Below are 25,302 nucleotides of genomic sequence, written 5' to 3' on the forward strand. Positions count from 1 at the left end.
AAATCATTCTGCCAAACCAAATATCCAAACAAAACACATGCTAAAAAAGATCAAATATTTATTTGTTTACCTGCCATGTCATGTGACCTTTAACCAACCTCAAACATCCAAATGTGTTGTTAAATTTAACTTAAGGGTGTGTTCACACTTGGCATGTTTGGTTGAACTAAAACGAACTCTGGTGTGAAAAACAGGACGTGATGTCACAAGATGAGACCCTAAAAAGGACATAATGCTCACGCGTTCCTGTTTTTTTCTCGTCATAAAATTGCGATGATGCCCATCACAGTTCGTACACAGCAGATCTTGGCTTGTGTGTGTGATGGAGGGATTCCTGACACCGTTTTGACTCCTTTACACATTTTATAAACTCTTCATGAGTTGTCAGCTGGTCAAAATACCATCATAAGTAGCTACGCACATACAATGAGCGCATTTACCCAGCACACAGTATTGTTTTGGATGTTCAACAAGTTCCGTCATTAAATATACATCATAAAAGCCTTTTTTCTGTTTTGTATCTTTAAGTGCGGTCTTAAAAATGACAGTGTGAGTGCTAAGCAAACCAAGACTAAATCAAATGAGCCGCACTAACGGAGCAATCGCACCAGAGTTTGTTTTTATCAAGTGTCAACACACCCTAAAACTCTGAATATTTTAGGTCAAAGTTGTTCAGCTGACCAAAAGGTTTGGGAATAACAGGTAAGTGTTTTACACACAATATTGACATTAAACAGCTTTATTAAACAATGATAAATGTAGTTTCGGCAGGTAGCTGACGGGTCAACATGAAATGGTACTCGCATTCAAAATGGTACTGTGGTATTTCTGAGTGAAATGATGTAGATCGGGCATTTGACTGTTCCAGAGAGGTTATGATATTATCGTTAAATACATCACATTACATATCAGCAGAAAGAATCATTTCAGAGCTGAGGGTTTTTCGATTTTGATGAAAGATACAGATCAAAAACATTTCATGCTGTTTTCCTTCAGTCAGTGTTCAGACGTCTGCAGGACTGAGAGAAAGGCACAGATTTCTGTCACATGGTGTGATGGCGCTCGGTTTTCAGAAGTGAAACACCATAACACTTCATCAGAGCAGAGAAGACTCAGAATCTGGTTTCCTGACCGGAGATCATTAGCACTCGAAAGTGACGCTCACAAAAACATTATCTGCGTGACTTTTCAACTTCAAAAATCACAAGTAAACCGATTTGGCTTAGTGCGATTATGAAATCACTAAGGCTGTGATTCTTTTTTATGCGCAGCTTGTCAGTGAAGCACTGCTCTGTGATCAGCTGTAAACGCTGCTCCATCTGAAAGCACTGCCAGTTTGAGTCGCTTATAACGTGCATTTGAAAAAAGCAACACAAATCAAACATCTTCATAAACATGAGAAGCGTTTATGAATCTTAACTAGGGCTGTAACGATTTGACCAAAAATAAAAATCCTGATTAATTAAACATTTGTCCTCGATTTCGATTAATGAACGATTATTTTGCTCTTCTTTTTTCTTGCTTTCTTTTTTTGCCCTCATAGTTCACTGATAAGGTTTGTACTGTAAATATTTTCTACTGTTAAAAGGTGGAATATTTTTTTTCTAATGAAAAAGTGCATTTCTTTGTGATTTTAAAATACTTGAAGGAACACTGAGCAGTATTATGCTGCGTTCACACCAAATGTGAATAGAGCGTCAAAATCGCGTCTATCGCGTCTAGTTTTACGCTTGAACATTTTGAATCCATTCGCGCGTCCGCAGCGAATTGGACGCGCGTAGAAATCAAGCGTTTGAAGCGAAATAGACGTGCGTTCAAGGCGCTCCAGGAGAAATGTGTCATAAAACACCTCTGCCTCTTTATTTTCATTGAAAATATATCTTAAACAATAATAGCCACACAAATGTGGTCCAGGCAACTCCTACATTATCTTCACTGCATGTATATTTAAATATCCTTAAAAAATAAAGTTATGAAACTTCTCTTTGCCCTCAGTCAAAACGATTTGGCAGACAACAAATGATAGATTCATGACACCAAAAATCGCCTGTTAGATCCACACAAGACGAACCACTACAGAACATCAGAAGGACTGGCCGAGGAAAGGCTGCTCTCGCTGGGGTTAATGAGCGCTGAGCGCCCGGTGATCGCCTGGATCTCACAACTCCAAAAACACTAGAATATTTTTTTTAAATATAAATAAACCACAGATTTGAGCTTTAAACAACTACATTCTCACCTGAAAAAGTCTTAAAACTACATTTTGTGACACAATAGTAGTATTTTTAAATTATGCAGGGTTTCTCATCACGTCACTTTACCACGTGACAGCAGCGAGCAGGCTCCTGATTGGTTAAAGTGGCGCGAATTGACGCCAAAGTTCCAATTTTTCAACTCGGGCGTCAGACGGGAATTTGCTTCAAACGCGTGAATGCACAAAAGCACCACTCGTGTGTAAAGCGTGTATCACGCAAGACGCTCAATTCGCGTCCTTCGCGCAAAACGCGCCTTCCGCGCCGCGGGACCTCCAGACGCGCGTCAATGCGCCTTTCCATTGACTTAACATTGAAATCACTCGCGCCAGACACTATTCGCATTTGGTGTGAACGCAGCATTAGATTAGATTTTGGATAGCTAGCTTGGCTTGTATGTTTGGTGTGGAATGGGTGCGGTAGGGGAACCCACTTCATATTCTTTAATAGGGCCCCAAAATTGTTAGCGGCACCCCTGCCAACGACGACCGTCAAATTATCTTCGTTTTTCAAGACAAGCTATGACCAAAATGAGCGCTAGAGATTTCTTTGTAGCCACCATTTCAATCCTGTGAGTAATGCAGCTCACTGTCACCGAACGCGTCATTCAATGATGATATAAAACTCCAGACGAGTTTTCTTGCGTGCGTCCATTTTAGCGCGCCTTGACTATCGAACAGTCTGACATTAATGACAGCTTAGATCTGAAGGAATTGAAAATAATCAAAATATATATATATATTTGCTATTTGAAATCCAACAAAGAAATGTGCTTTACTGTTGTCAACACATTTGCTTATCAGAAGGGCCTGGAAGACAAAAGACAGGCCTGTAGGCCACATGGGGTGCCACCTTTACAGTGGGGGAAGTTTGGTCTGATTGGTCAGTTTGAATGTTGTGTGTGAGTTTGGTCTGATTGGTCAGTTTGAAAGAAATACATTTGGTTTCAGTCACATGGTCAAGGAATAGATAAAAGAACTTTATTGGTACTTGGTAAATGAACACACAAAACAATTGGGGACAGGATTTGAAAAGTCTAAGTGGTCGTAAAAAAAATAGTCACACTCAGGGTCTTCGGGTCAAAAATGACTCCCATAGGAAATGAATGGGAAATTGGCAAAAATATGAAAATACAGAGTTTTTTTGTGCATACAATCTACAAATCAGCCAGGATGCAGAAAAAGGGACTCAGCAGTGAAGGGGTCAATCTCTAAAACATCAAGAGTGCAAAACAGACAAAAAAACCTCACACACACACAAACACAATTCGCTTTTGGAATGGCACGTGTGTGTGCGTGTGTTTTTGTGTGTATAAGTGTGTGTGCGTGTGTGTGTGTGTTTGTGAGTTTTTTTGTCTGTTTTGCACTCTTGATGTTTTAGAGATTCACCCCTTCACTGTTGAGTCCTTTTTTTCTGCATCCTGGCTGATTTCTCTATTGCTCTATTGCACTGTCAAACGTCTGTTTGGCACGCATGCGTGTGGTGGCACTCGTTCACGGAAGCCTGAATTTCTCTGGCAGGCTTGTGCCTCGTAGACCTCGTTAAACCACGCCCCATCCGCTCATTTCAAATGCAAAGATGTCAGCCAATCACAACAGTGGGCGTTTTTACTGAAGTCTCACAGCAGACACGCCTCTTGAAACAGGGCATTCAGCCAGAGGGCAAACATCAGGAGAGAAAAAATGCCTTTTATTTCTAAATTATGACATTTTATGATGTAAAAATCATACTAACAATATAAGTACACCTCAGAATACATTATAAAATAAAATAAAAAATCCATGCCATGGAACCTTTAAGGCTTTGTATCGGGGGGGGAAATAAATGAAGTGTGTAACAACTGCAATTTTGTCTTATTTCTTATAATCCTGTTTTGATGTAAAGTAAATGGGAGTCGATTCCATAGACTCGGGAATCGGAGTCTACTCCAAAAAACCTGGAATCGAACACTCCTAGGCCACTGTCCTGCAGAGTTTAGCTCCAACTCTAATCAAACACACCTGAACCAGCTCCTCAGGATTACTAGAAAGCTACAGGCAGGTGAGTTTGATCAAGGTTGGAGCTAAACTCTGCAGGACAGTGGCCCTCGAGGGCCAGGCTTGAGAACCCCTGTGATAGAGCGTAGTAAAAACATGTTTCTTTAAGAGATTTTTCTATGATTAGGTCATAGGCAGGACTGTTTCCAGAAAGAGGAACTGACACAAGACGCTGGTATACACTGACGATTGTGCCTGAAGGAGACACACCCAATGCCCTGGAAAACACCGCAGTCACTCATCATCGCAATGTTGACACCGCCATGACAAAAGACAGCATGATTGTGATATTGAAACGAGGGCCGTACTTTTCATAACTCACGGTTACATCACCAAACATCTTCAGACACTGGTCTTCAAAAGAATATTCTGGGTTATTTTAAACATGGTGTCCCAGAGTTTGTATATAATACAAGGAAAATGTGTTTATACAAGTAGCTCATATTTTTTGTTCAGGCACTTTTTGTTTGCCCAAATTGTCCTTTTGAGGTGCTTTTCTTCGACCTTCTGGATTCATGTTTGAAAATGAAAAAATTAAGACGTGTAATTTTACAGGTGTACTGTAACATATATTTTTTTAAATAAAAGACTCTTATTCTTTTTAATTTTACAGTACAACAGCATTATTGCAATATTAATATACATTTCTTATTTTCTTTAAAAAAGTATTTACTCCTACTACTACAAATAACAATATTTTTTATAGTCATATTGATATACAGAGGTCGAAATATTATATTTTGGTCGAATTGTGCAGACCAAATCATGTAGTTCATATTTTTTGTTCGATGACTTGCATAAATTATTCAGTAATATTTTTTTTTGCCTAAATTGACCTTTTGAGGTACTTTAACCTTCTATATTCATTTTTGAAAATGAATAAATTAAGAGATAAATATTAATGTTACAGGTGTACTGTAAAATAAAACTAGTATTTTCATTAAATACTCTATTTTTTATTTTACAGTACAATAGTATGTTTTGCAATATTAATACATTTCTTATTTTCTTTAATGTTTTTATTTACTACTATTACTTCTTCTACTACTAATAATAATAACAATAATAATATTTTTATATACAATAAAAGCACAGCAAACCTCTTAAAACTCTTAAAAACGCATTTTAAATAGCAATTGCAATTTTTTTCAAATCGAATGATTAGCTCAATTCGATTTTTTCCCCCAAATCATTCGGCTCTCATTGAAATCAACACACAAAAGGAGACTGTAATGCATTTTTCTTCCATAATCGAAATGCATTTTCAAGTACAAATAGTGGAGACAGATTGGATGGTGAAAAGTGGCACACAACCCAGAAAATGTCAAAACACAAATCAATGAGAAAGTCTGAGTACAACGGTCTTACATCACTGTAATTTTCCCGTATGACTTTGTAAAGCGCTGGAACCAGAGAGCCCTTGTCCTTCAGAGAGGCGGCATAGCTGGAGACGGCCGTCTCTGGAAGAGTCTGAAACACACACGGTTCAAATCAGGGGAAACGCAGAGAAATGAGGCTCATGATGAAGAGATAGAGACAGAGACACACACCTTAAACTCAGACAGCCACTCCTCCACTGCGCCTTGATCCATGGCCAACATCTTCCCTCATCTGGTGCGAGGAGATCTCAACCTGAAACACAGGAGGAACAGCCATCAAAACTCACATCCTAACATCACGACCTCAACGGGTTTGCTTAATGAAAAACTAAAAGACTCGGACTTGAAGTACTACAGTATGTAGACACACTTCAAAACAAACTTTCACAACACCCAGGTCAAGGTCTATAGATACTCAAGATTAACATGCGATTGACAGAAAATTTGATTTAATAGTTTTCTGTAATTGAAATAAAGCTGAAATGAAATATTAATACAAAAAACCCGGAAAAAAATACTTACATAATACTTAAAAATACTTAGTATACTTAACTTATTAAAAAATTGAATGAAAACTGAAAATATAAAAATTTGTAGGGGTGTACCGGTACACGTATTCGTATTGAACCGTTTCGGTACAGGGCTCTCGGTTCGGTTATGAATGCAATCTTTAACAGTCGGCCTGTTTAAAGCGCGGAACACACTTCAATCCTAGTTCCCACACGAACATATTGAGTATTCAGTCCATTTTATCACGAAATTCAAACGATAAATGCCGTTTTAAAGCTCGATAATGTGACGTCACTGATAGCGCGCGAGTGAACGCGATCAGGAATGAGGAATGTACACTTTTAGTTATAACTGAATTAATTAAAGGACAGACCATTTTTTTTCATTAAACCACTGTTGAATAAAAATTACTAAAAAGCAATTTTGTAAAACTGCTGTACCGAATCCGTACCAAAACAGTGACTTCAAAACCGAGGTACGTACCGAACCGTCAGTTTTGTGTACCGTTACACCCCTAATAAACACTATAATAGTACATAACTAATACCAAAATAAAACCGCAGCAGTTGCACTTCATACTAAATTGTGTAAACAGAAATTGCCACCATAATTGTCGTAACTATGAGCTTATTAACATATAATTATATAACACGCCAATATTTATATAATTAGCATTCATTATTCAGAAACTTGAGCCATCCTGATGAACAGCATCATGGGACAAACATTAGCCAATCACAACGGAGGTTATTTACATATTTTAAAGGTATAGTAGCAAAAACAGCCTGTTTAAATCAAAGAGTGAGAGTGAAAACAGTCATGAAGATCTAAATTATGACATTTCTGATGCCACAAACCAACAAAAGTGCAACACATGGCCCTTTAACAGGAGGTGAACCCAGTGTCGCTGCTTCAGCTTTAACCTCACCCTCTCGCTCTAAACGAGGAAGTGAGAAATTGCGGCATGTGGTGAGGACAATCAGATTAACACACGTATCGTAACGCCTATATTAGACACAGAGGCACTGTTTATACTCCTGGGATCCCTGCAAACTGAGTCAAAACTATTCTGAAAATAATTTATATCACAGTTTTCACAAAAATATCGAGCAGCACAACTGTTTTCAACATTGATCATAATCAGAAACACTGAAGACTGGAGTAATGATGATAAATGCAGCTTTGATCACAGGAATACAATACATTTTACTATATATTCACATAGAAAACTGTTATTTTGAATTGTAATAATATTACACATTTGCACTGTATTTTTGATCAAATAAATGCAGCCTTTGTGAGCAGAAGAGACTTCAAAAACAACAAACTTGAACGGTAGTGTGTAGTGCTTAAAATAGCATTTTATCTGGTATATCGCACATGCCTACTTCTGAGTGGCGCTAAAATATAGCGGAGTAAAAACACACACACACACACACACACACACAATTTGATTGATTTGTACAATGCTTTCACAAAACATCAGTTTCAAAGCAGCTTAAGCAAGAAAAAAAATCCTTACAAAAGCACAAGTCACATAGTCGCGAAAAAAAGTTGAACAAATGTTGAATGTACTCTGATCCTAAGACATTTCACAGCCAAGTGTGCAGCGATCTTCATTTCTGGCATAAGATTCATTGAAAAAATCATTAGACGTTTTATTTATATTCTCTCAGTTCACAGTAATAAGTCACAGACATTTTCCATGGGTCTAATTCCCATCCCCTCTCTCTCTCTCTCTCTCCCCCTCTCACAAACTTACTGTCATCAGTTTTTCCTCATGTTCTGTCTCTCTTCCCAAGAGTTCTGTCCGTTCCCCCGTCATATCATCCGTGAGTCACTCGGTTCTGTTTATAACCTCTACAGCGTCTTACAGCGAGTGTTTCTCCTCCCGTCTCTGACAGCCATTAGTCTGCGCTTCTCAAAAAGCTCTTTAACTAGTGCGGAGAGCAATCAACCGCAGAGAGACGGGGAACTTTGTAAGCACTCATTCATTCATGGCTTTATCGATTAGCCTGAATCACCCCTCCTTTTCCCGTTCATGGATTAATAACTGTTATGTGTGTGTGTGTGTGTGTGTGTGTGTGTGTGTGTGTGTCTTATCCCTAACACAAGCTATTGGATTAACCGCAGGCAGTGCCAGGAACGGCTTTCCGCTTCAGGATTTCACCCTCGTTTCCTTCTATGGTGGCCGAAGCGCGGTCTGTGATTTGAAGGGTTATTTTAAACACTCGGCTCTGGAAGGAGAAACGGCTGACGCTGCTGAAAGGAGCAATGTAAATGTTTTGTGTTTGCGTAGTTAATTATTAAACCACAAGCGTTGTTTATCACCTGACGAGTCATTTGAGGAATTTAAATACGGGCGACCTTTGACCTCGTAGAGCCAGAAGAACAATATCCGTTACTAGACTGATCCTAGAACTGTAATCCAGATTCAAACAGATTAATTTAGACTAGAAGCCAGCAGATGGGAAATGTGTGTTTGTGAGATACAGAGAGAGTGAAAGGGATGAATGGGTGGAAAAAGTGAAATGGCAAGGATCTATGCTTTGTATGTATGCATGCATGGAAGGATGGATGGATGGATAGAAGGATGCATGGATGGATGGAAGTGAAGGATTTATGGATGATAGATAGATGGATGGATGAATGGAAAGATGCATGGATTGATGGATGGAAGAATTCATGGATGGATGCATGAATGGATAGACAGATGGATGGATGTAAGTGAAGGATTCATGGATGGATGGATGGATGGATGGATGAATGAATGGAAAGATGCATGGATTGATGGATGGATGGATGGATGGATGACGGATGGAAGGAAGGATTCATGGATGGATGCATGGATGGATAGACAGATGGATGGATGGATGGAAGGAAGGATGCATGATGGATGCATGGGAGGATGGATGCATGGAAGCAAGGATGCATGGATGGATGGAAGGATGCATGGAAGGATGCATGGAAGGATGCATGGATGGATGGATAAAAGGATGGATGGATGATGGAAGTAAAGGATTCTTGGATGGATAGATAGATGGATGGAAGGATGCATGGATGGATGGATGCATGGAAGGGAGGATGCATGAAGGATGGATGCATGGAAGCAAGGATGCATGGATGGATGGATAAAAGGATGCATGGATGGATGATGGAAGTAAAGGATTCTTGGATGGATAGATGGATGGATGGATGGAAGGATGCATGGATGGATGGATGGATGGATGGATGCATGGAAGGAAGGATGCATGAAGGATGGATGCATGGAAGCAAGGATGCATGGATGGATGGATAAAAGGATGCATGGATGGATGATGGAAGTAAAGGATTCTTGGATGGATAGATGGATGGAAAGTAGTGCTGGGCGGTATGACCAAAAATGTATATCACGGTATTTTTCTAAATTATATCGGTTTCACAGTATATGACAGTATTTTTTTCCCCTATGCATGACAGGGTGTTAACCACATTTTCTCCTGATTGAGAGAGGAAATACTGCAGGAGATTCACTAGAATGCCCTATTTTACTGTCATGACGGGTGAATATTGTAGAAAAACTCCACACTAGAATTAATAAAGTTTACAAAGCCCCACAAAATGATGCTGTGGAGAGACAATAAAACATAGACCTGCAACACACTCATTACAGGCACATGAATATTAAAATATGACCACGGATAGAAAAAAAAAAACAGAGTTGAGGGCACCTTAAGCATTTTAAAAATCTAACCCTATATAACAACAAACTGACAAAACGAGGGAGAAACGCGGATATTTGCAATACATTTAAGAGCACTCTCTGAACAAATGACTCACATCAGTTTAACAGAAAGAATAAAGCAGTTACTTTTTTGCCCATTCTTCCTTGAATTGTCAGTTTATTTATTAACTTGCATCATTCATTGTCTTTTGTATAGCAGAATAATCGATCGTGTCATAGTGGTCGTGATCATATGGTTCAGTGTAGCCAAATCAGTGCACATTTAATTTGAAGAAGATGTGATGAAATGTGTGCGCATACACGCTTCTGGTACTTGTTCAGAGCACTAGAGTATATGAAATATGTCCATTAAAAACTTAAACGCGCTCGCACCGGCCTATATATGTGCAATATGATCCATGAGGAGAACGCTGTTAATCTCATCACGGCGCTCCGCGCAGAAACTGCTCTCTCGCGCGCGCCGCGTGTAGTTTGAATTCTCCGCTATAATCAAGGGCTGAATCAGAAATAGCCCCCTATAACTTCAAATAGGGCATTATTTGGAGGGGACAGCGCTTTGTAGTGGTGTCCGAAACCATTGGACGTTATTGAGTGGACTCAGTCTATCCCACATCACACCGCAATAACGAGTGTACAGCCGATGTACACACAACGGTTGTCCGACTTCACGCACTCGTTTTCATTCACTCCTTCAAATAATGTGATAACGTAGGGAATAGTGAACGAGGGTATAGGGGTTTCAGATTCGGATTCAGCCATAGGCTTTAGATGCGATCTCAGCTGTGCTCTGACTGCTCTCACCAGTACAGTGCAACAGTGAAATGGGTCCCCTCTCAAACAATGACGCGCTGCGCCACGTTCCGAACGTTGTTTAGCGACATATACCGGTATTGCGGTATCATCAAAATTCATATCATAACAAAAATAAATACCGGTATTCGGTATGAACAGGTATACCGCCCAGCACTAATGGAAAGATGCATGGATTGATGGATGGAAGGATGCATGGATGGAAGGATGCATGGATGGATGATGGAAGTGAAGGATTCATGGATGGATAGATGGATGGAAAGATGCATGGATTGATGGATGGATGATGGATGGAAGGATTCATGGATGGATGGATGCATGGATGGAAATATGCATGATGGAAGGAAGGATGGATAGATGGAAGGATGGAAGGAAGGATGGATAGATGGAAGGATGCATGGATGGATGGACGGACGGAGGGATGGATGCACGGATGGATGCATGGAAGGATGGATGGAAGGAAGGATGCATTATTTACACAGAATTAATAATTACAAATACAAAACACCTGCATTTATTTAGCATAAGGCGGCGTTAACAACTTGTCAACTTTAGTTGTGAACTGGACGCCACTCACTGAATTAACCATGCAACAGGAAACAGGAAGTCATCGGCTGAAACCACAAGCCCCTGTGTGTTAACATCAGCCCTGTGTCTCAGGTTCAGTCCAGCGCTGCTGCTTCCACCAAACATCAGGCTCAAGAACAAAGAAAAACCCTCAAATTTCAGGTTAAAAAAATAACCTTAAACCCGAAAAAACTGTAAAAGTGCCGGCCACCCCAAAATAAAGTCATTGAATAGTGATTTCTTTCTTGAAAGAGTTCCAGGTTTTCTGTAGTTGTTTTTAGGGCTGCACAATTCAGCAAAAAAGTGACTAATTAATAATAATATTCAACAAAATATAAATATTAATATTGTAATATTTCACTTTAATATTTGTATTATACAAATATGTTTGTAAAATGTATAACACATAACATATATACACATGAATATATTTATTAAATGAAATTGCAGCTTTTATAATTTGATTACCGCCCTAAGCCAGACTGTGTCATGGGTTTCATTATATCAGTCGTCCAGCCCTACTTCAAATATAGTGCACAAGTGCTATGGACTAAAGGTGCTTCATGAAGCTAAACATTTAGCTAAACATAATCTTTAGTGTTCCAAGTGTTTCACTGCATAAATTACTTTTGGGTGAACTAACCCTTTAATAACTGACTGTAAAAAGGTGCTTTAGATTATTTCTCGAGCTGAACTTAAACATAAAACAGTAAAATGGACTGGTTTTATCTTCACCATGCTGTGCCAAACTACACTCGAGGGTTGAGAAGAAAACGCATCGCATCCCTGAGAACATCCACAAAAGCCCGACCAAAAATAGTCTCTGCCGAGAGCTTAAAAGTACACAAGAACAGCCCAGGACCCAGCGACCCGGCGCCGCGCTGATGGAACATATTTATAGGATGTGTCATGGAAGACTCAGTGACTCAGACGAGCACAGAAATCTCCATCGGAGTCTGTAACCGGTCCAACAGAGAGTGATGTACAGAGACTCTACTAGAAATTGGTATGCAGATTTACCAAACAATATCCTTCATTTTTAAGGGTGCTCTGATCAGGAGTTCTGGGTCTGATTACGATCACTGGAAGCAGTAGTGGCCAATACTGAACACCAACAATGTGTTTTAAGTATAACAAATTAAGAGATGAGAAAGTATCATGAACTGACAACTATTGGCAAGCAACATGTGCAACATATTCCTTTCCCTCTCTAATGCTGCGTTCACACCAGACGGATGGAAGGATGGAAAGATGCATGGATGGATGGAAGGAAGGATGCATGGATGGATGGAAGGAAGGAAGGAAGGATGCATGGATGGAAGGAAGGATGGATGCATGGATGGAAGGATGCATGGATGAATGGAAGGATGCATGGATGGATGGAAGGATGGATGCATGATGGATGGATGGAAGGAAAGATGCATGGATGGATGGATGGATGGTTGGAAGGAAGGAAGGATGATGGATGGATGCATGGATGGATGGATGGATGGAAGGATGCATGGATGGATGGATGGATGGATGATGGATGGAAGGAAGGATGCATGGATGGATGGAAGGAAGGACGCATGGATGGATGGAAGGAAGGACGCATGGATGGATGGAAGGAAGGAAGGACACATGGATGGATTGATGGATGCATGGATGGATGGAAGGAAGGATGCATGGATGGATGGAAGGAAGGATGCATGGATGGATGGATGGATGGATGGAAGGATGCATGGATGGATGGATGCATGATGGATGGAAGAAAGGATGCATGGATGGATGGAAGAAAGGAAGGATGCATGGATTGATGGATGGAAGGAATGATGCATGGATGGAAGGAAGGATGCATGGATGGATGGAAGGAAGGATGCATGGATGGATGGAAGGAAGGATGCATGGATGGATGGATGGAAGGATGCATGGATGGATGGAAGGAAGGAAGGATGCATGGATGGATGGAAGGAAGGATGCATGGATGGATGGAAGGAAGGATGCATGGATGGATGGAAGGAAGGATGCATGGATGGATGGAAGGAAGGATGCATGGATGGATGGATGGAAGGATGCATGGATGGATGGATGGATGGATGGAAGGAAGGATGCATGGATGGATGGAAGGAAGGATGCATGGATGGATGGATGGAAGGATGCATGGATGGATGGATGGATGGATGGAAGGAAGGATGCATGGATGGATGGATGGAAGGAAGGATGGATGGTAGGCTTGCTACGATAGTCGGTGTTGCCGGTGTTACCGGTGTCCAGACTCCACACCGGTTACATCACTTGCCCACCGTGGCACCGCCCACCATCCATCCATCCATCCATCCATCTTCTTCCGCTTATCTGGGGCCGGGTCACGGGGGCAGCAGTCTAAGCAGAGATGCCCAGACTTCCCTCTCCCTAGACACTTCCTCTAGCTCTTCCGGGGGGACACACGAGGCGTTCCAAGGCCAGCCGGGAGACACCACCGTCTTTTTGATTTTTTTTTATAGTAATAAAATAATTTAGTTCAGTTAGAGAACAGACAATACAAATAAAAACTGAATGTGTCTGCTTAATAAAGCATGACCCGACCGTGAGTCTCGGCAGCGGCAGGAGTCATTCATCAGATTTAAGAGTGAGGAGCTGACTGAGATGATCGCGGAAGATTTGGTTTCAAAGCGAAACGTAAAAGCGCCTATTTAAGGGAGTTTGTCATTTGTTTTGTTGTTGTGTTTTTCGTTAAAAATAATAGGCTAATGAACCCACAATTCAAGCAACCCGCAGCCGAATTGGCGCTGATTAAAAACCGAAAGTAAAATGTGCACGGCCGCACAGAGCGCGCATTGTTTACTTTCGCCTGGCTCCGCAGTGCGAGCCTTCGCGCTACGCTGCTGCGTGGATTTATTTTTGTCGCGCGCACCCTCGCGCTCGTGCGGGCGCGTCGAGTATAAACGAGGCTTTACGGACGAACTAACAGTGTGCATTCATGGCGTGCATCTCAATCATAGACTGATCAATGCTTGATCAGTGCCCTGACTACTGAACTAGGGAACTGATTGAGACGCGCCCATGGCCTCACAGAGCGCGCATTTACAGACGAGCGGTCAGTCACGGTGTGTGCGCACTGGCGCGTTTTCAGTTCAGAGCGGTCGTGTGCATGTTACTTTCGGTTAGATAGAATTAGTGATTTAAAAGCCTCCGCCGGTGATACCGGTATTACCGGTGTTGTCACACATCAATTAACCGGTGGGAAAATTTCCTCACCGTCACATCCCTAATGGATGGATGCATGGATGGAAGGAAGGATGCATGGATGGAAGGAAGGATGCATGGATGGATGGAAGGAAGGAAGGATGCATGGATGGATGGAAGGAAGGAAGGATGCATGGATGGAAGGAAGGATGCATGGATGGATGGAAGGATGCATGGATGGAAGGAAGGATGCATGGATGGAAGGAAGGATGCATGGATGGATGGATGGAAGAATGCATGGATGGATGGATGGATGGATGGATGGATGGACTCATTATTTACACAAAATGAATCATTACAAATACAAAACACCTGCATTTATTTAGCAAAAGAAGGCGATTACAACTTGTCAACTAGCAACAATCAGTCATTCCTCCATGTTGAATGAGTGACTCTGTGGTGCGAACAGATGCCAAAGTTCAGATTTTTCAATTCAGGCGTCAAACGCAAATTTGCTTCAAACCAAATAAAATCATTTGCACAAACTGGACGCGCACACTCGTTATGACAGTTTATCTACGGTCAAATCACAGTTTGGACCTTCAACCAGACCCGATTGAAGTCCACTATATGGAGAAAAATCCTGGAATGTTTTCCTCAAAAACCTTAATTTAAGAAAGACGTGAACATCTTGGATGAAAGCAGAGACTTGGTTTCATATCAGAGACTTGGTTTCATATCAAAAGTAACAAAGCACAAAGTGTATTGTAATCACAGAATGGAAGTCACGCCGCAAGCTCTGTTCACACATCAACTGAAAACAGCACAGACGATTGATTCTGGGGATCTTAGAAACGGTATCAGTTCTTCTAAATGTGTGAATCCATTAAAATAAAAATAAAAATCGATATGTTCAGCCCAGCCACAGATTACAGTATAAAGTGCACAGCAGGAGAGCGAGAGAGCTCAATCAGTCCATTACAACAGCACTAAACTCCTCTGATTGCTCCATAATGGAAACAATAAATAGGCTCCTCGACCTCCAGCGACAGCGACTTCAGCGTTCACCTCTGATTTGATGGAAACAAGAGGCTTTTTAGAGTCAGCAGCCTGACAAACATATCATTAGAGCTCGATTCTGAGACTTGGTGGCTTCGAACTGCAGGAATTAGTGCACAGAGTCTGATTAAAGCCCATGGAGAGGTAAATACGGCGTCCTGCTGCGGCTCGCTGAGAGCTGAGGGGTGTAGAGACGATAATGAGAGCCCTCCACGCTCCCCGCAGACGGTAAACCGGTACCTGCCAGCACAGCTGCCACCTACACACCCACAGCGGAGCACTGAGACTGCCATAGTAAAGCGAGATGTTAAAGTCACTGGCAAACTATTTTACTTCTGCAATGTAATGTACTGAAATTAGACATTTAAGGAGAAAAAAAAAAATACACTTGATTTTTTTCCGTCTGGATCATGAAAAGCGGAGCTAAATGACTGAGGTGAGGGGTTATGACGGGCCTTGGTGACATCAGAGCAAAGCAGTGTTTCCCCTACCATTGTTTTGGGGGGGCGCCCCGCCCTCCCAAAACGACCCCCCCGCCCCCCCTAAATGAATGACAAAAAATATTTGTCATTACGGTCGACAATAAGAATTGCCCGATGGTTCAGTGCCAGCGTGAAAGTCACTCCCAGAGCTGCATCTTCACGGAAACTGATCATTTGCGCATTTTTAAGCCTTGGCAATTTAAATATTCAAGCGCTCATAGACGAGAAAGTGTCTCTCTCTCATTTTGATACTCGCGAAGGGCAACAACACACACACACACGCACGGCCACGCGTCTCACAGCGCGCGAATATTCACACAAAATTATATCAAAATGACTGTCTTGTTTAGTATCATCGTAAACATAGTCGGTTAGGTCTTTTAAATGAACGTAAACATGAAATTTGCCAGTCACCGCCAGCATTTATGCTCATTTTCACAAGTTTTAATGGTCCACAGAATATCTAAACATGCAATATATCAAAAGAAAGAACTGTTTTATTCCAGCTTCATATATTATTTTTTTAATCAACTCTTGAATGTTGCAAGTTTCATAGCATAAAGCTGAAAAAAATCACGTTTTTGTAAAAGACTAACGCTACGTCCGAACGATGAACAAAACACAGATGCTGTAGATGGAGTCCATCAACACCCCAAAGCTTGACAGTCCTATAACTCGTCCTGGGTTGACATTTCATTCAATAACATTAGGCAGTTGTGATTTATATGCTGTTTAATGGTGATGATCGCGTTATTTTACATAATGCATCTGCTTATGATAGCGCACGTTCCTTCTTCTTCGGCTGTTTTGATCAGGAGATTCTGTTCTCGTGCAGGAAATGCGCTACAGCGCCCCCTACCGTATAACAGTGAACACACATGGAAAGCCGGAAAATATCGTCATTGGCTATATAAATATTGAGATAACAAAAGACAAAAAAAAAAAAATCACTCACTGCTCTTGACTGAATAACTTTTAATAAGGGTTAATCTGTATTTATATGCAGTGACATATCATTTTATGCAGACTATGCAGTGATATTTTACATTTGATTACTATTTTTGTACCTGACAATCTAGTTTAGACCTACATGAAAATAACTGTTTATTTCATTTGTATATGTTTGTTCTGCTGTATTTATTTGTGCATTTGCTCATAATTTGATTATTTGTTCTTATTTTATTACTGATGGTCTTTAACAATATAAAAAAAATATATGAGTTAGGATATTAGTTTTTAGAGTCATAACCTTATTTATTAAGCTTATATGGCTCAAAAACAATACTAGGCCTATTTTATTTTATTTGTCATTTTTTTTGTGGTGGGGTCAGTGAAAATTCTGACAGGGCAAGTAAAAATTTGAACCCCCGAAAAAAATCCTTAGCATTGAGCCCTGAAATATATTCCCCCCAAAAAAAACAACAACAACAAAAAAACACGGATTTGCGTGTAGTAACTTGTAAAAATGTAAAATGTAAAATGTAAAAAATGCAATGGAGAAGGTGACGAACCTAAACAGGCAAAAATTAGGTTTTTTTTCTTAAAAAGCAACAAAATCCAGAGCAACAACTCAAGCAAAGCCAACCTCTGTTGTGTTGTAAATAGTTGTGTGATGTATAAATAAATGTTGTTTATATTTATTTACCAAATTAATTAATTTATTGTCTATGGCAACACCACGTATCCGTAACACTCCAGCTCCGCGACACTAGTAGTTTCGGGATGAAATTGAATGAATGAATGTAAAAATAAAACACTACATAGACTTCACTATAAGATATACACTGATTCTTATTAAAGCTACTGTATTAGTTTTTCAGTCAAGAGCAGGGTGGGATTTTCTCTTTGTCTTTTGTTGTTATATTAACATTAAAGGGATAGTTCATTCTAAAATGAAAATTCTGTCATCGAGAAATGAATGCAGGTTTTGAAACAATATTAGAGTGAGTAAATAATGACGTAATTTTAGAGGTGAACTGTCCCTTTAAGGATCACGTGTTCACTATAGGCTGCGCTGCTGTCAATTTAAGATCTGCATCTAATATACAGACACAGCGATTTTACTTTCACTTTAGACATAACCGACTGTGTTTATGTTAACCTTGTGTGTGTTTGACAGTATTAGCGCAGTAAGACTACTTAAATCAGTAATCACGTGTTTGACATGCGTTTAGTGCGCGAGCTCGTAGAAGCGCATGTTAAAACAGTGCATAAGCACGCGGATGAAGGCTTTAAAACGCATGCAAATAATGAAATTTCGTGATCGTGAATAACTCTAGTGTTAATAATAACTCCACCTCTAACGTGTGATGTGAATGTATGTCGCGTTGTTCAGTGTTGGGATGGAGGCAAATGATAGAATTTGTAGAAAAATAATTAATTAAATCCAAAACCGAACGCAATTCACAAGCGCGTATTGAACCGTGAATGCCGTACCGAACGGTTCAATATTATATTGAGAATTGTGGCATCCCCAGTGTGTACTGTGTATAATTATTATGTATATATAAATTCACATAAATGCATGTATTTAAGAAAAAACCCAGGTTTGAGTCCCACGGGGAGCGGGTGGTCTGAACAGGAGGGGTTACATAATTGGTGCCGTGACCCGGATGGGAGTGAGATTTAGGGGGTGAGTGTAACGGAGGCCAGCTAGTAGTTGCTGTGCGAGTAAACCTCACTCCTCTGATCTCAAGAGATGCTCTAGCAACTGACGCTAGGGGTTGCAGCCTTTAGCCTCCTTGTAAGAGCCCCTGACTCTCATGCCGGCGGACAAGGGTTCGAGTCCCGCTTGGAGCGGGCGGTGCAAACAGGAGGGGTTATATATATAGTTGTTTACAATAAAAATAATAACATACACATATACGTTAAATCAAACAATTGCTTTCACGTGGAAAAAAAGTTGAATGAATATATATTTTTCCTATAGATATTTGGTTTTGAGGACACATTTAGTGTTGTTACCAGGGTTTTTGTTTCTCGGAATTGACTCCATCAACTTCAAGTAATTTTTTGTCTGAATCCAACAAATCATACATCATTTTGAAGGTTTATTAATAGAGAATGTGAAAATAATTAGCTCATTGCGACTCATTTTGCCAGCACGGGTCACATTTACTGTATAGTGTTTATTATGACAATAAATCAACAACATATTACATTTCATTACACTGAAAATCCTCCATTTAATCTTAGCAAGTTGTACTAAAGCACATATATGCCAAAACTGGCCTTTTTCTCTTTCAGGTGCAAACTTTAACAAAGATTTGCATCACCTTTTCTCCATTATTTGTGTTGCTTTGTCGCATTGTTCCTCTTAAAGTAGGGCTGGGCGATATGGCCAAAATTTCATATCCCGATATAGCTCATTTGATATCCCGATAACGATATACATAACGATATAGCAATTTTTCTGTTAATTCAGTTTATGAATAGTCTATACAAAATTGCAATGTGGAAATGCAGTTTGAAATGATATACAAAACAAATAAAGGTAGTATGGACTAAATTTTTATTTTATTTAGAACCTTTTTTTCAAGCAAGACTGTTGGTAAAGTCACTTCAGCTTGTGATTCTTATCTAGTGGGGGTCATTTTTTAGGATTCTTTACCTAACTGAAGTCTCTGAGATCCTGACCCCTTGCACTTCTGGAGACTCCAGGTAGGTTGCAGCTCTGGAAAATGGTGGCGCTGGAGACTAAAGGGTTCCTGATGGCTTCACCCTTAATTCTTCACCTTAATTCTTAATTCTTTTGCAGTTAACAGGTGTCTTTTCTCCGCCACATGTTTTTGTCAGATCCTGCTGACCCAACGAGCATTTCACTGTCCAATGGTCACGCCTTAACTGCAATGTCTAGTATTGCATTAGTATTGCATCCTTCTCATGGGCATTTAATACTTTTTGACTTTTCAGTCTGAGTTAAATCTCTTTTTTGGCTCAATTTATCTGTAAAAGAAAACATGCCTAATAATTCTGCACACCTGAATATAAGGTGTTTTTCATTTCCAGCCTTCATGAACAATTATATATCACTTATACATTATTAAATACTAAATCAATAGTAGTTATTAGGATTACTGTGGTTTGGAATTGGTCAAATGTGCCTGGAAAAAAATATGATCAGAAAATCAACGTGCCTAATAATTCTGCACTCCCTGCAGTGGGTAAACCATGGCATTACAAATGAAATTAATTATTTTTCCAGACACATAATGACTCTAATTTGCTTTGGATTTCTCCATGTTAACATTAATTACTACACTAATTGTAATATAAATAACAAAAAATATATTAGAAGTATTTATTTTTATTTAATTAATTAAATGGTCATTAATGGGACATAATTATTGCACAAATAATAGGCCTATTTAGTACCAAAAGATCTCCTCAAAATATTTAATAAATATAATTAAACTAAAATATAGAACATTTATTTAATTGAAAAATAGTTAAGGTGTATAGTCACATTTGACCACCAATGAGTACAAGTGTAACCAATAAGTGAGGAATACCTGAGGGCTAAATACAAGAAAAACATTAACATTAATGTCAAGATGTTGCATCTCCTTCACTCTCCATAATAAAATGATACTGTAAATGTGGTTGACGTAATAAGCAATGCACACTATGCTGTACTGTTTACCAAAACCTGCTGCAAATACCTGAATAGTGAAACTGTCGTCTATCCATTCAAATGTATTGACCCAGCGCTATAAGTATAGAGAACCACGTGACCGTGCGCGCCCCCCCGAGATCAGAGAGCACGTCGCCTCTGGCTTTAACTGTTATGCCACATTAGCGCCAAAACGCTATTTATTGTTTGAATTCCGTATTAAAACTTTTAAAAATGTAAAAGCTTAGACTTTGCTTTATAACGCACTAAGCAGGTTTGGCGTTTGAGAGCGAGAGACGCGCGTGAGTGACAGAGAGACGCGTGGAGGGAGAGCAGGGAAATAAAGTGCAGCTGAATGCGCTGCGTGTTTTAAACAGGGTAAAAAAGAAAAGAAAAAAAGAATAACGACGCGCAATATGTGGCGGATTAGTCTATGTGTGGGAAACACTGAGTGATGGAATCCGTTGTTGGCACTGGGAGCCGGCAAACTTTACAAACAACTGTTGTCTGGTGTAAGTCGGTCTTCTTATATCCAAACCACGTCCATGCAACAGAAGTCGCCCCTCTTTTAGGTACAAGCTCCTCAGTTTGGGTTGGCTGGTCATCTTGTTGAGAATTACCCTGGTCTGAACCGCGTCTACTACCGTCTTCCTCCATGTTTGATTATGTATTGCAGCGTGCATGGGCATGCCGTGGCGTGAGGTGCATCTTGACGTAAAATTCCGCCGTAAACGCCTTATCGTGGCGTAAACGATAGAGCCTTATATAAAACGATAGACATTTTCTATCGTCCAGACGATATATTTCATCATATCGCCCAGCCCTATCTTAAAGTAAAAAAAATAACACTACAAACACTACAAAACCATGACATGTCTATCAAACAGACACTCTGCTGGCATGTATGAGTCTAAAACAAGAGCAGCGTCTGTTTCAAAGCCACCAGATCTAAAAACACCCATCACCCGCTGGCCACAACCCAGATTTCTGCAAGATGAGCTGTGGATTTTCATTTTTAGAGAAACCTCAAACCACACTGCATGCCTAAAATCGAATCAATCCAGATCAAATCATTTTAGACCGATAACAAGAACAGAGAAACGGACCACTAGCTGTTCACAGAAGATGATTAAATCACAGCAAACCAACCCATTCTCAGGAAACCAGGATGCGGCAGGGAAAACAAGGAACCGCAGGAAATCTGACAGCGAGCACCCGGCTAACAGGTTTCACAATCATAAGAAGGAACCGTGACGTGGGTGCATGAACATTATCCTCTGATTCAGTTTGGTTGCCGAGCCAGTTTCCTTTGAATCATATGATTAGTCAAATGGAAACTCACAAAACCCCTCTGAATCAGAACGCCCTTCATTCACAAAGATCTTCACATGCCCCGCCCCTCTCATTTGCATAACCCGAGTTTAATCAAATATTCAAGTCAAATATATTTGTATAAAGCCATTCACAATACACATTTTAAAGCAGCTTTATAGAAAACCGTAATGTTAGTGTTTATAATATTTAGTGCCTTATGATTTCCGCGATGCAGAAAACACAGACGGAATTTACTGTATAACGCAGAATTTCACGTAATTTGTCAAATTATTGATGAATAATTTAAAAAGCAGGTCAGTACACTTAAATTAAATCGCAATAAAGACTCGTGTCTGTGAATATTCAGAGGCACTCGCTCAGAGTGTTTTCAGCCTCTGACGCCTCACTATACGAGGACATAAACACATGAACTTCATCTCCAGAGTCACTTCATCAGCATATTACGGTTTCATTTGAGAAAAACTATCATCATATCATAAACACACAGAAACTCATAAGGTCTTCACGGCAACCCGTCAAAATAAGTTTGGTTTAACTTGCAGAAATAGTGACAGAAATATATTACGTAAAGGAAACACTGATTGAAAAATAATGCATATTAATACCTCAGGTGTGCATTATTTTGAATAATTCAACGACCCAGAGTCAATTATTCCGCAATACTATGGTTACCACACCTCAAAACATTGTTCAGGTGGTACATTTCAAGACATTATTCAGGTTGTCCTTAAAAGACTCATTTCTATACGCATCTAAACCCAAGCCTCCGTTGCCAATTGCAAAAAGTCATTTTAGAGCTCGTAACAGAGGCTTGAGCCACTGATAGCAGACTAAAGATCCTTTCACACTGGACACGATTTTGACTCGCGATGGTTTTATTTTTTGATCAGCTGTTTGTGTAATGAGTGCTTCCACACCGAACGTGAAAAAACAACATTATTTTTTCCGCTTCAATGTCGATTTTTTCTAACTCTCGCAGCGACAGAAAAGGCTTCAACCAATCACATACAAAGAAACAAAGGTGACGAAATGTCCAGTAAATGTCATTAGCTATTCAATCAACATTAACCTTTACCAGGTACCGCATTTCTCACGAGATTACAGCTCCTGTGGAGTACATGCAAGTCGCTGTAGGCTACACACAACAATAACATAACCTTTTGAGTTAAAACTTGATTTTCTAAACCTAATAGTGTCCGCTACTATAGAAAGTGTTTCCATCAGTACAACTGTGGCACTTAAATGTTTACATTGTGACTCAACTGGAAACACAGTTGCTCCGGATCGATTGGTTTCCTGAAGTTTGTGGTTTGTCTCATCAGATGTGGTGATACTGAATTTGCGGCTCAAATTGTCCCATGGACATTTGAAAGTAAATGCGGAACCGGCCATGATAAAGTTTTAGCTCCTGTACAAGATTAGCATACTCCCCTTCAGACTCTGTTCTTTTCTGTCTTTTAAATCAAATGAAAAGCTCGTCTTCACTGGGCGAGGAAGTGTCCGTGTTTTCTCAGCTTTCGCCGCAAATGTTTTGGGAAGTTGGAGCTCTGAAACGTCACAGACGTCGCAAATTAGTGTCGTGGCTGATGTGAATGGTATTGACGCGAACTATTCGCGCACAAAATATTAGTTTTTCCGCTTCTTTTTTTTTCGTTACGCGTCCAGCATAGGCGTAATTCTATGGGGGGACAGGGGGACACGTCCCCCCCAATATTCAAAGAAGGACAATTTGTCCCCCCCAATATTTGATCATACTGTATGATTATGCGGGCAATATCGATGTGATTGCAAATACGTCTTTCTTTCCAGCTCCGAAAATATAAAATCCCGGCAGATCCATTTCCCAAATCCATTCGACTGGCCTTACACTATACACTAACAAAACCTATTTCTCCTGAAATCCATGTCATGTTTTCCCTATACCTTTAGTAGCTCGACGGACAAGTAGCCTGATAAAACGTAATTAACAAAAATAACTAGGGAATCACCAAAATGCAAGAATGATTCTGCATTCATTACTGTAAGTGGCGATTGACAGTGAATGATAATGTATAATGAACTGACGGTAACTAACGTTGCACTGTTGACGCTCGCGCAGCCTCTCGAGGAGAAATCGAAACATATGCACCGCTCACACATAGAAACTCAGTAACACACTGCCATAAATATGTAGAAATGTGGAGTTTATTTATATTTATAACATGATACAGTTGCAATGTCATTTTACCAAGAGTGCTATTTTCCTGAATAACATCAAGACTGAAAATGTCATGCTGATTTCAAATGACAGCTCCATAAAAAATTATTAACATTACGTCACTTACATTTTGATGCAATATTGAGTGTTTTGGTTCTATTTCAGCAGCGAAAATAGTTCCAAAAGATCACAGCAGAACGAGTGTCACCGCAACAGCGTGTTATTGAATGATTCAGCGTTTTGAATGAATCTATAGAATCAAAGATTCAATGAACTATTCGTAAACGACCGCCTCATTCTTGAATGAATCAGTGTTTGAACAAATCGACTCAATGACTCGCTCATTAAGACGGTCACCTGCTGCCACCTACTGGTGGTTTAGTTTCATCTTTACAACATTTCTTATTTGTATATTCAAAAAATATTTAAAACAATCTCATAACATTATTTAATGCAGTTGCAATTTTTCAGTGTAAATTATTTAATTTTACTGGTAACAGCCAGTGTCGTCTTCTAATTTAATTTATTGATACAATTTAAGAATATAAAAGGAAATCTCAATCATAGCCTATATTTAATAAGATTAGGGGAAAATGCCCTTTATAAAAGGTAAAAATATCACAAATATGCATATGTCAAAGCTGATTGAACACTGGTGAGAATATTGCTTCAGAATAAATGTTATTTACAACACACACACAAAAAAATATTTTGAATTACCGATTACAGCCGATGCTGTAATCATTACAGGGTGAGTATACGTTGGTTTGACGATCAGATGTAAGAAAATTCCTTGTTGTGTTACACAAATACAAACATTCAAACTTTGACTTTTATTTTATTTTGATTAAAAAAATGTGTGCATGCGCCACCACAACAAGTCCCACAGCTGTCCCCCCCAATGTGTGATTGACAATTTCGCCCTTGGCGTCCAGTGTGAAAGGGCCTTAATGCAGTTATTAACGCAGCGAGTTATTATCTCTCAACAGTGTTCAACAGCAGCGTCTACAAATATGAAACTGTAAGAACAGCGCCTTTATTACCTCGCTAGTGAGAAATGTCATGTGGCTTTTAAAGGGTCATGAAACCCTAAACCAAATTTTATGAGATTTTAACAGAAGACAATGTTACCATCTGTTAGTTTTGATTGTGGGTTAACTAGTTAATTTTAAAC

At 39.7% G+C, this 25,302-nt stretch overlaps 1 protein-coding gene across 4 annotated transcripts in view; it reads right to left on the bottom strand.

Annotated features, from left to right (window-relative positions):
- hycc1 (hyccin PI4KA lipid kinase complex subunit 1) overlaps positions 1-25,302 on the bottom strand; it is a 70,555-nt gene that overhangs the window by 21,615 nt on the left and 23,638 nt on the right. For 3 of the 4 annotated variants that reach the window (XM_079829913.1, XM_079829916.1, XM_079829914.1), the window contains exons 2-3: positions 5,839-5,920; positions 5,657-5,758 (exon numbers count right to left, since the gene is read on the bottom strand). In XM_079829913.1, the coding sequence (XP_079686039.1) occupies positions 5,657-5,758; positions 5,839-5,889 (153 nt within the window). In that variant the 5' untranslated portion in view covers positions 5,890-5,920. Of the gene's footprint in view, positions 1-5,656; positions 5,759-5,838; positions 5,921-7,939; positions 8,074-25,302 lie in introns of those variants that run through there. The other variant, XM_079829915.1, reaches the window with a different exon arrangement.

Source organism: Gobio gobio (genome assembly GCF_949357685.1).
Source record: "Gobio gobio genome assembly, chromosome: 11".
Classification (NCBI taxonomy): Eukaryota; Metazoa; Chordata; class Actinopteri; order Cypriniformes; family Gobionidae; genus Gobio; species Gobio gobio.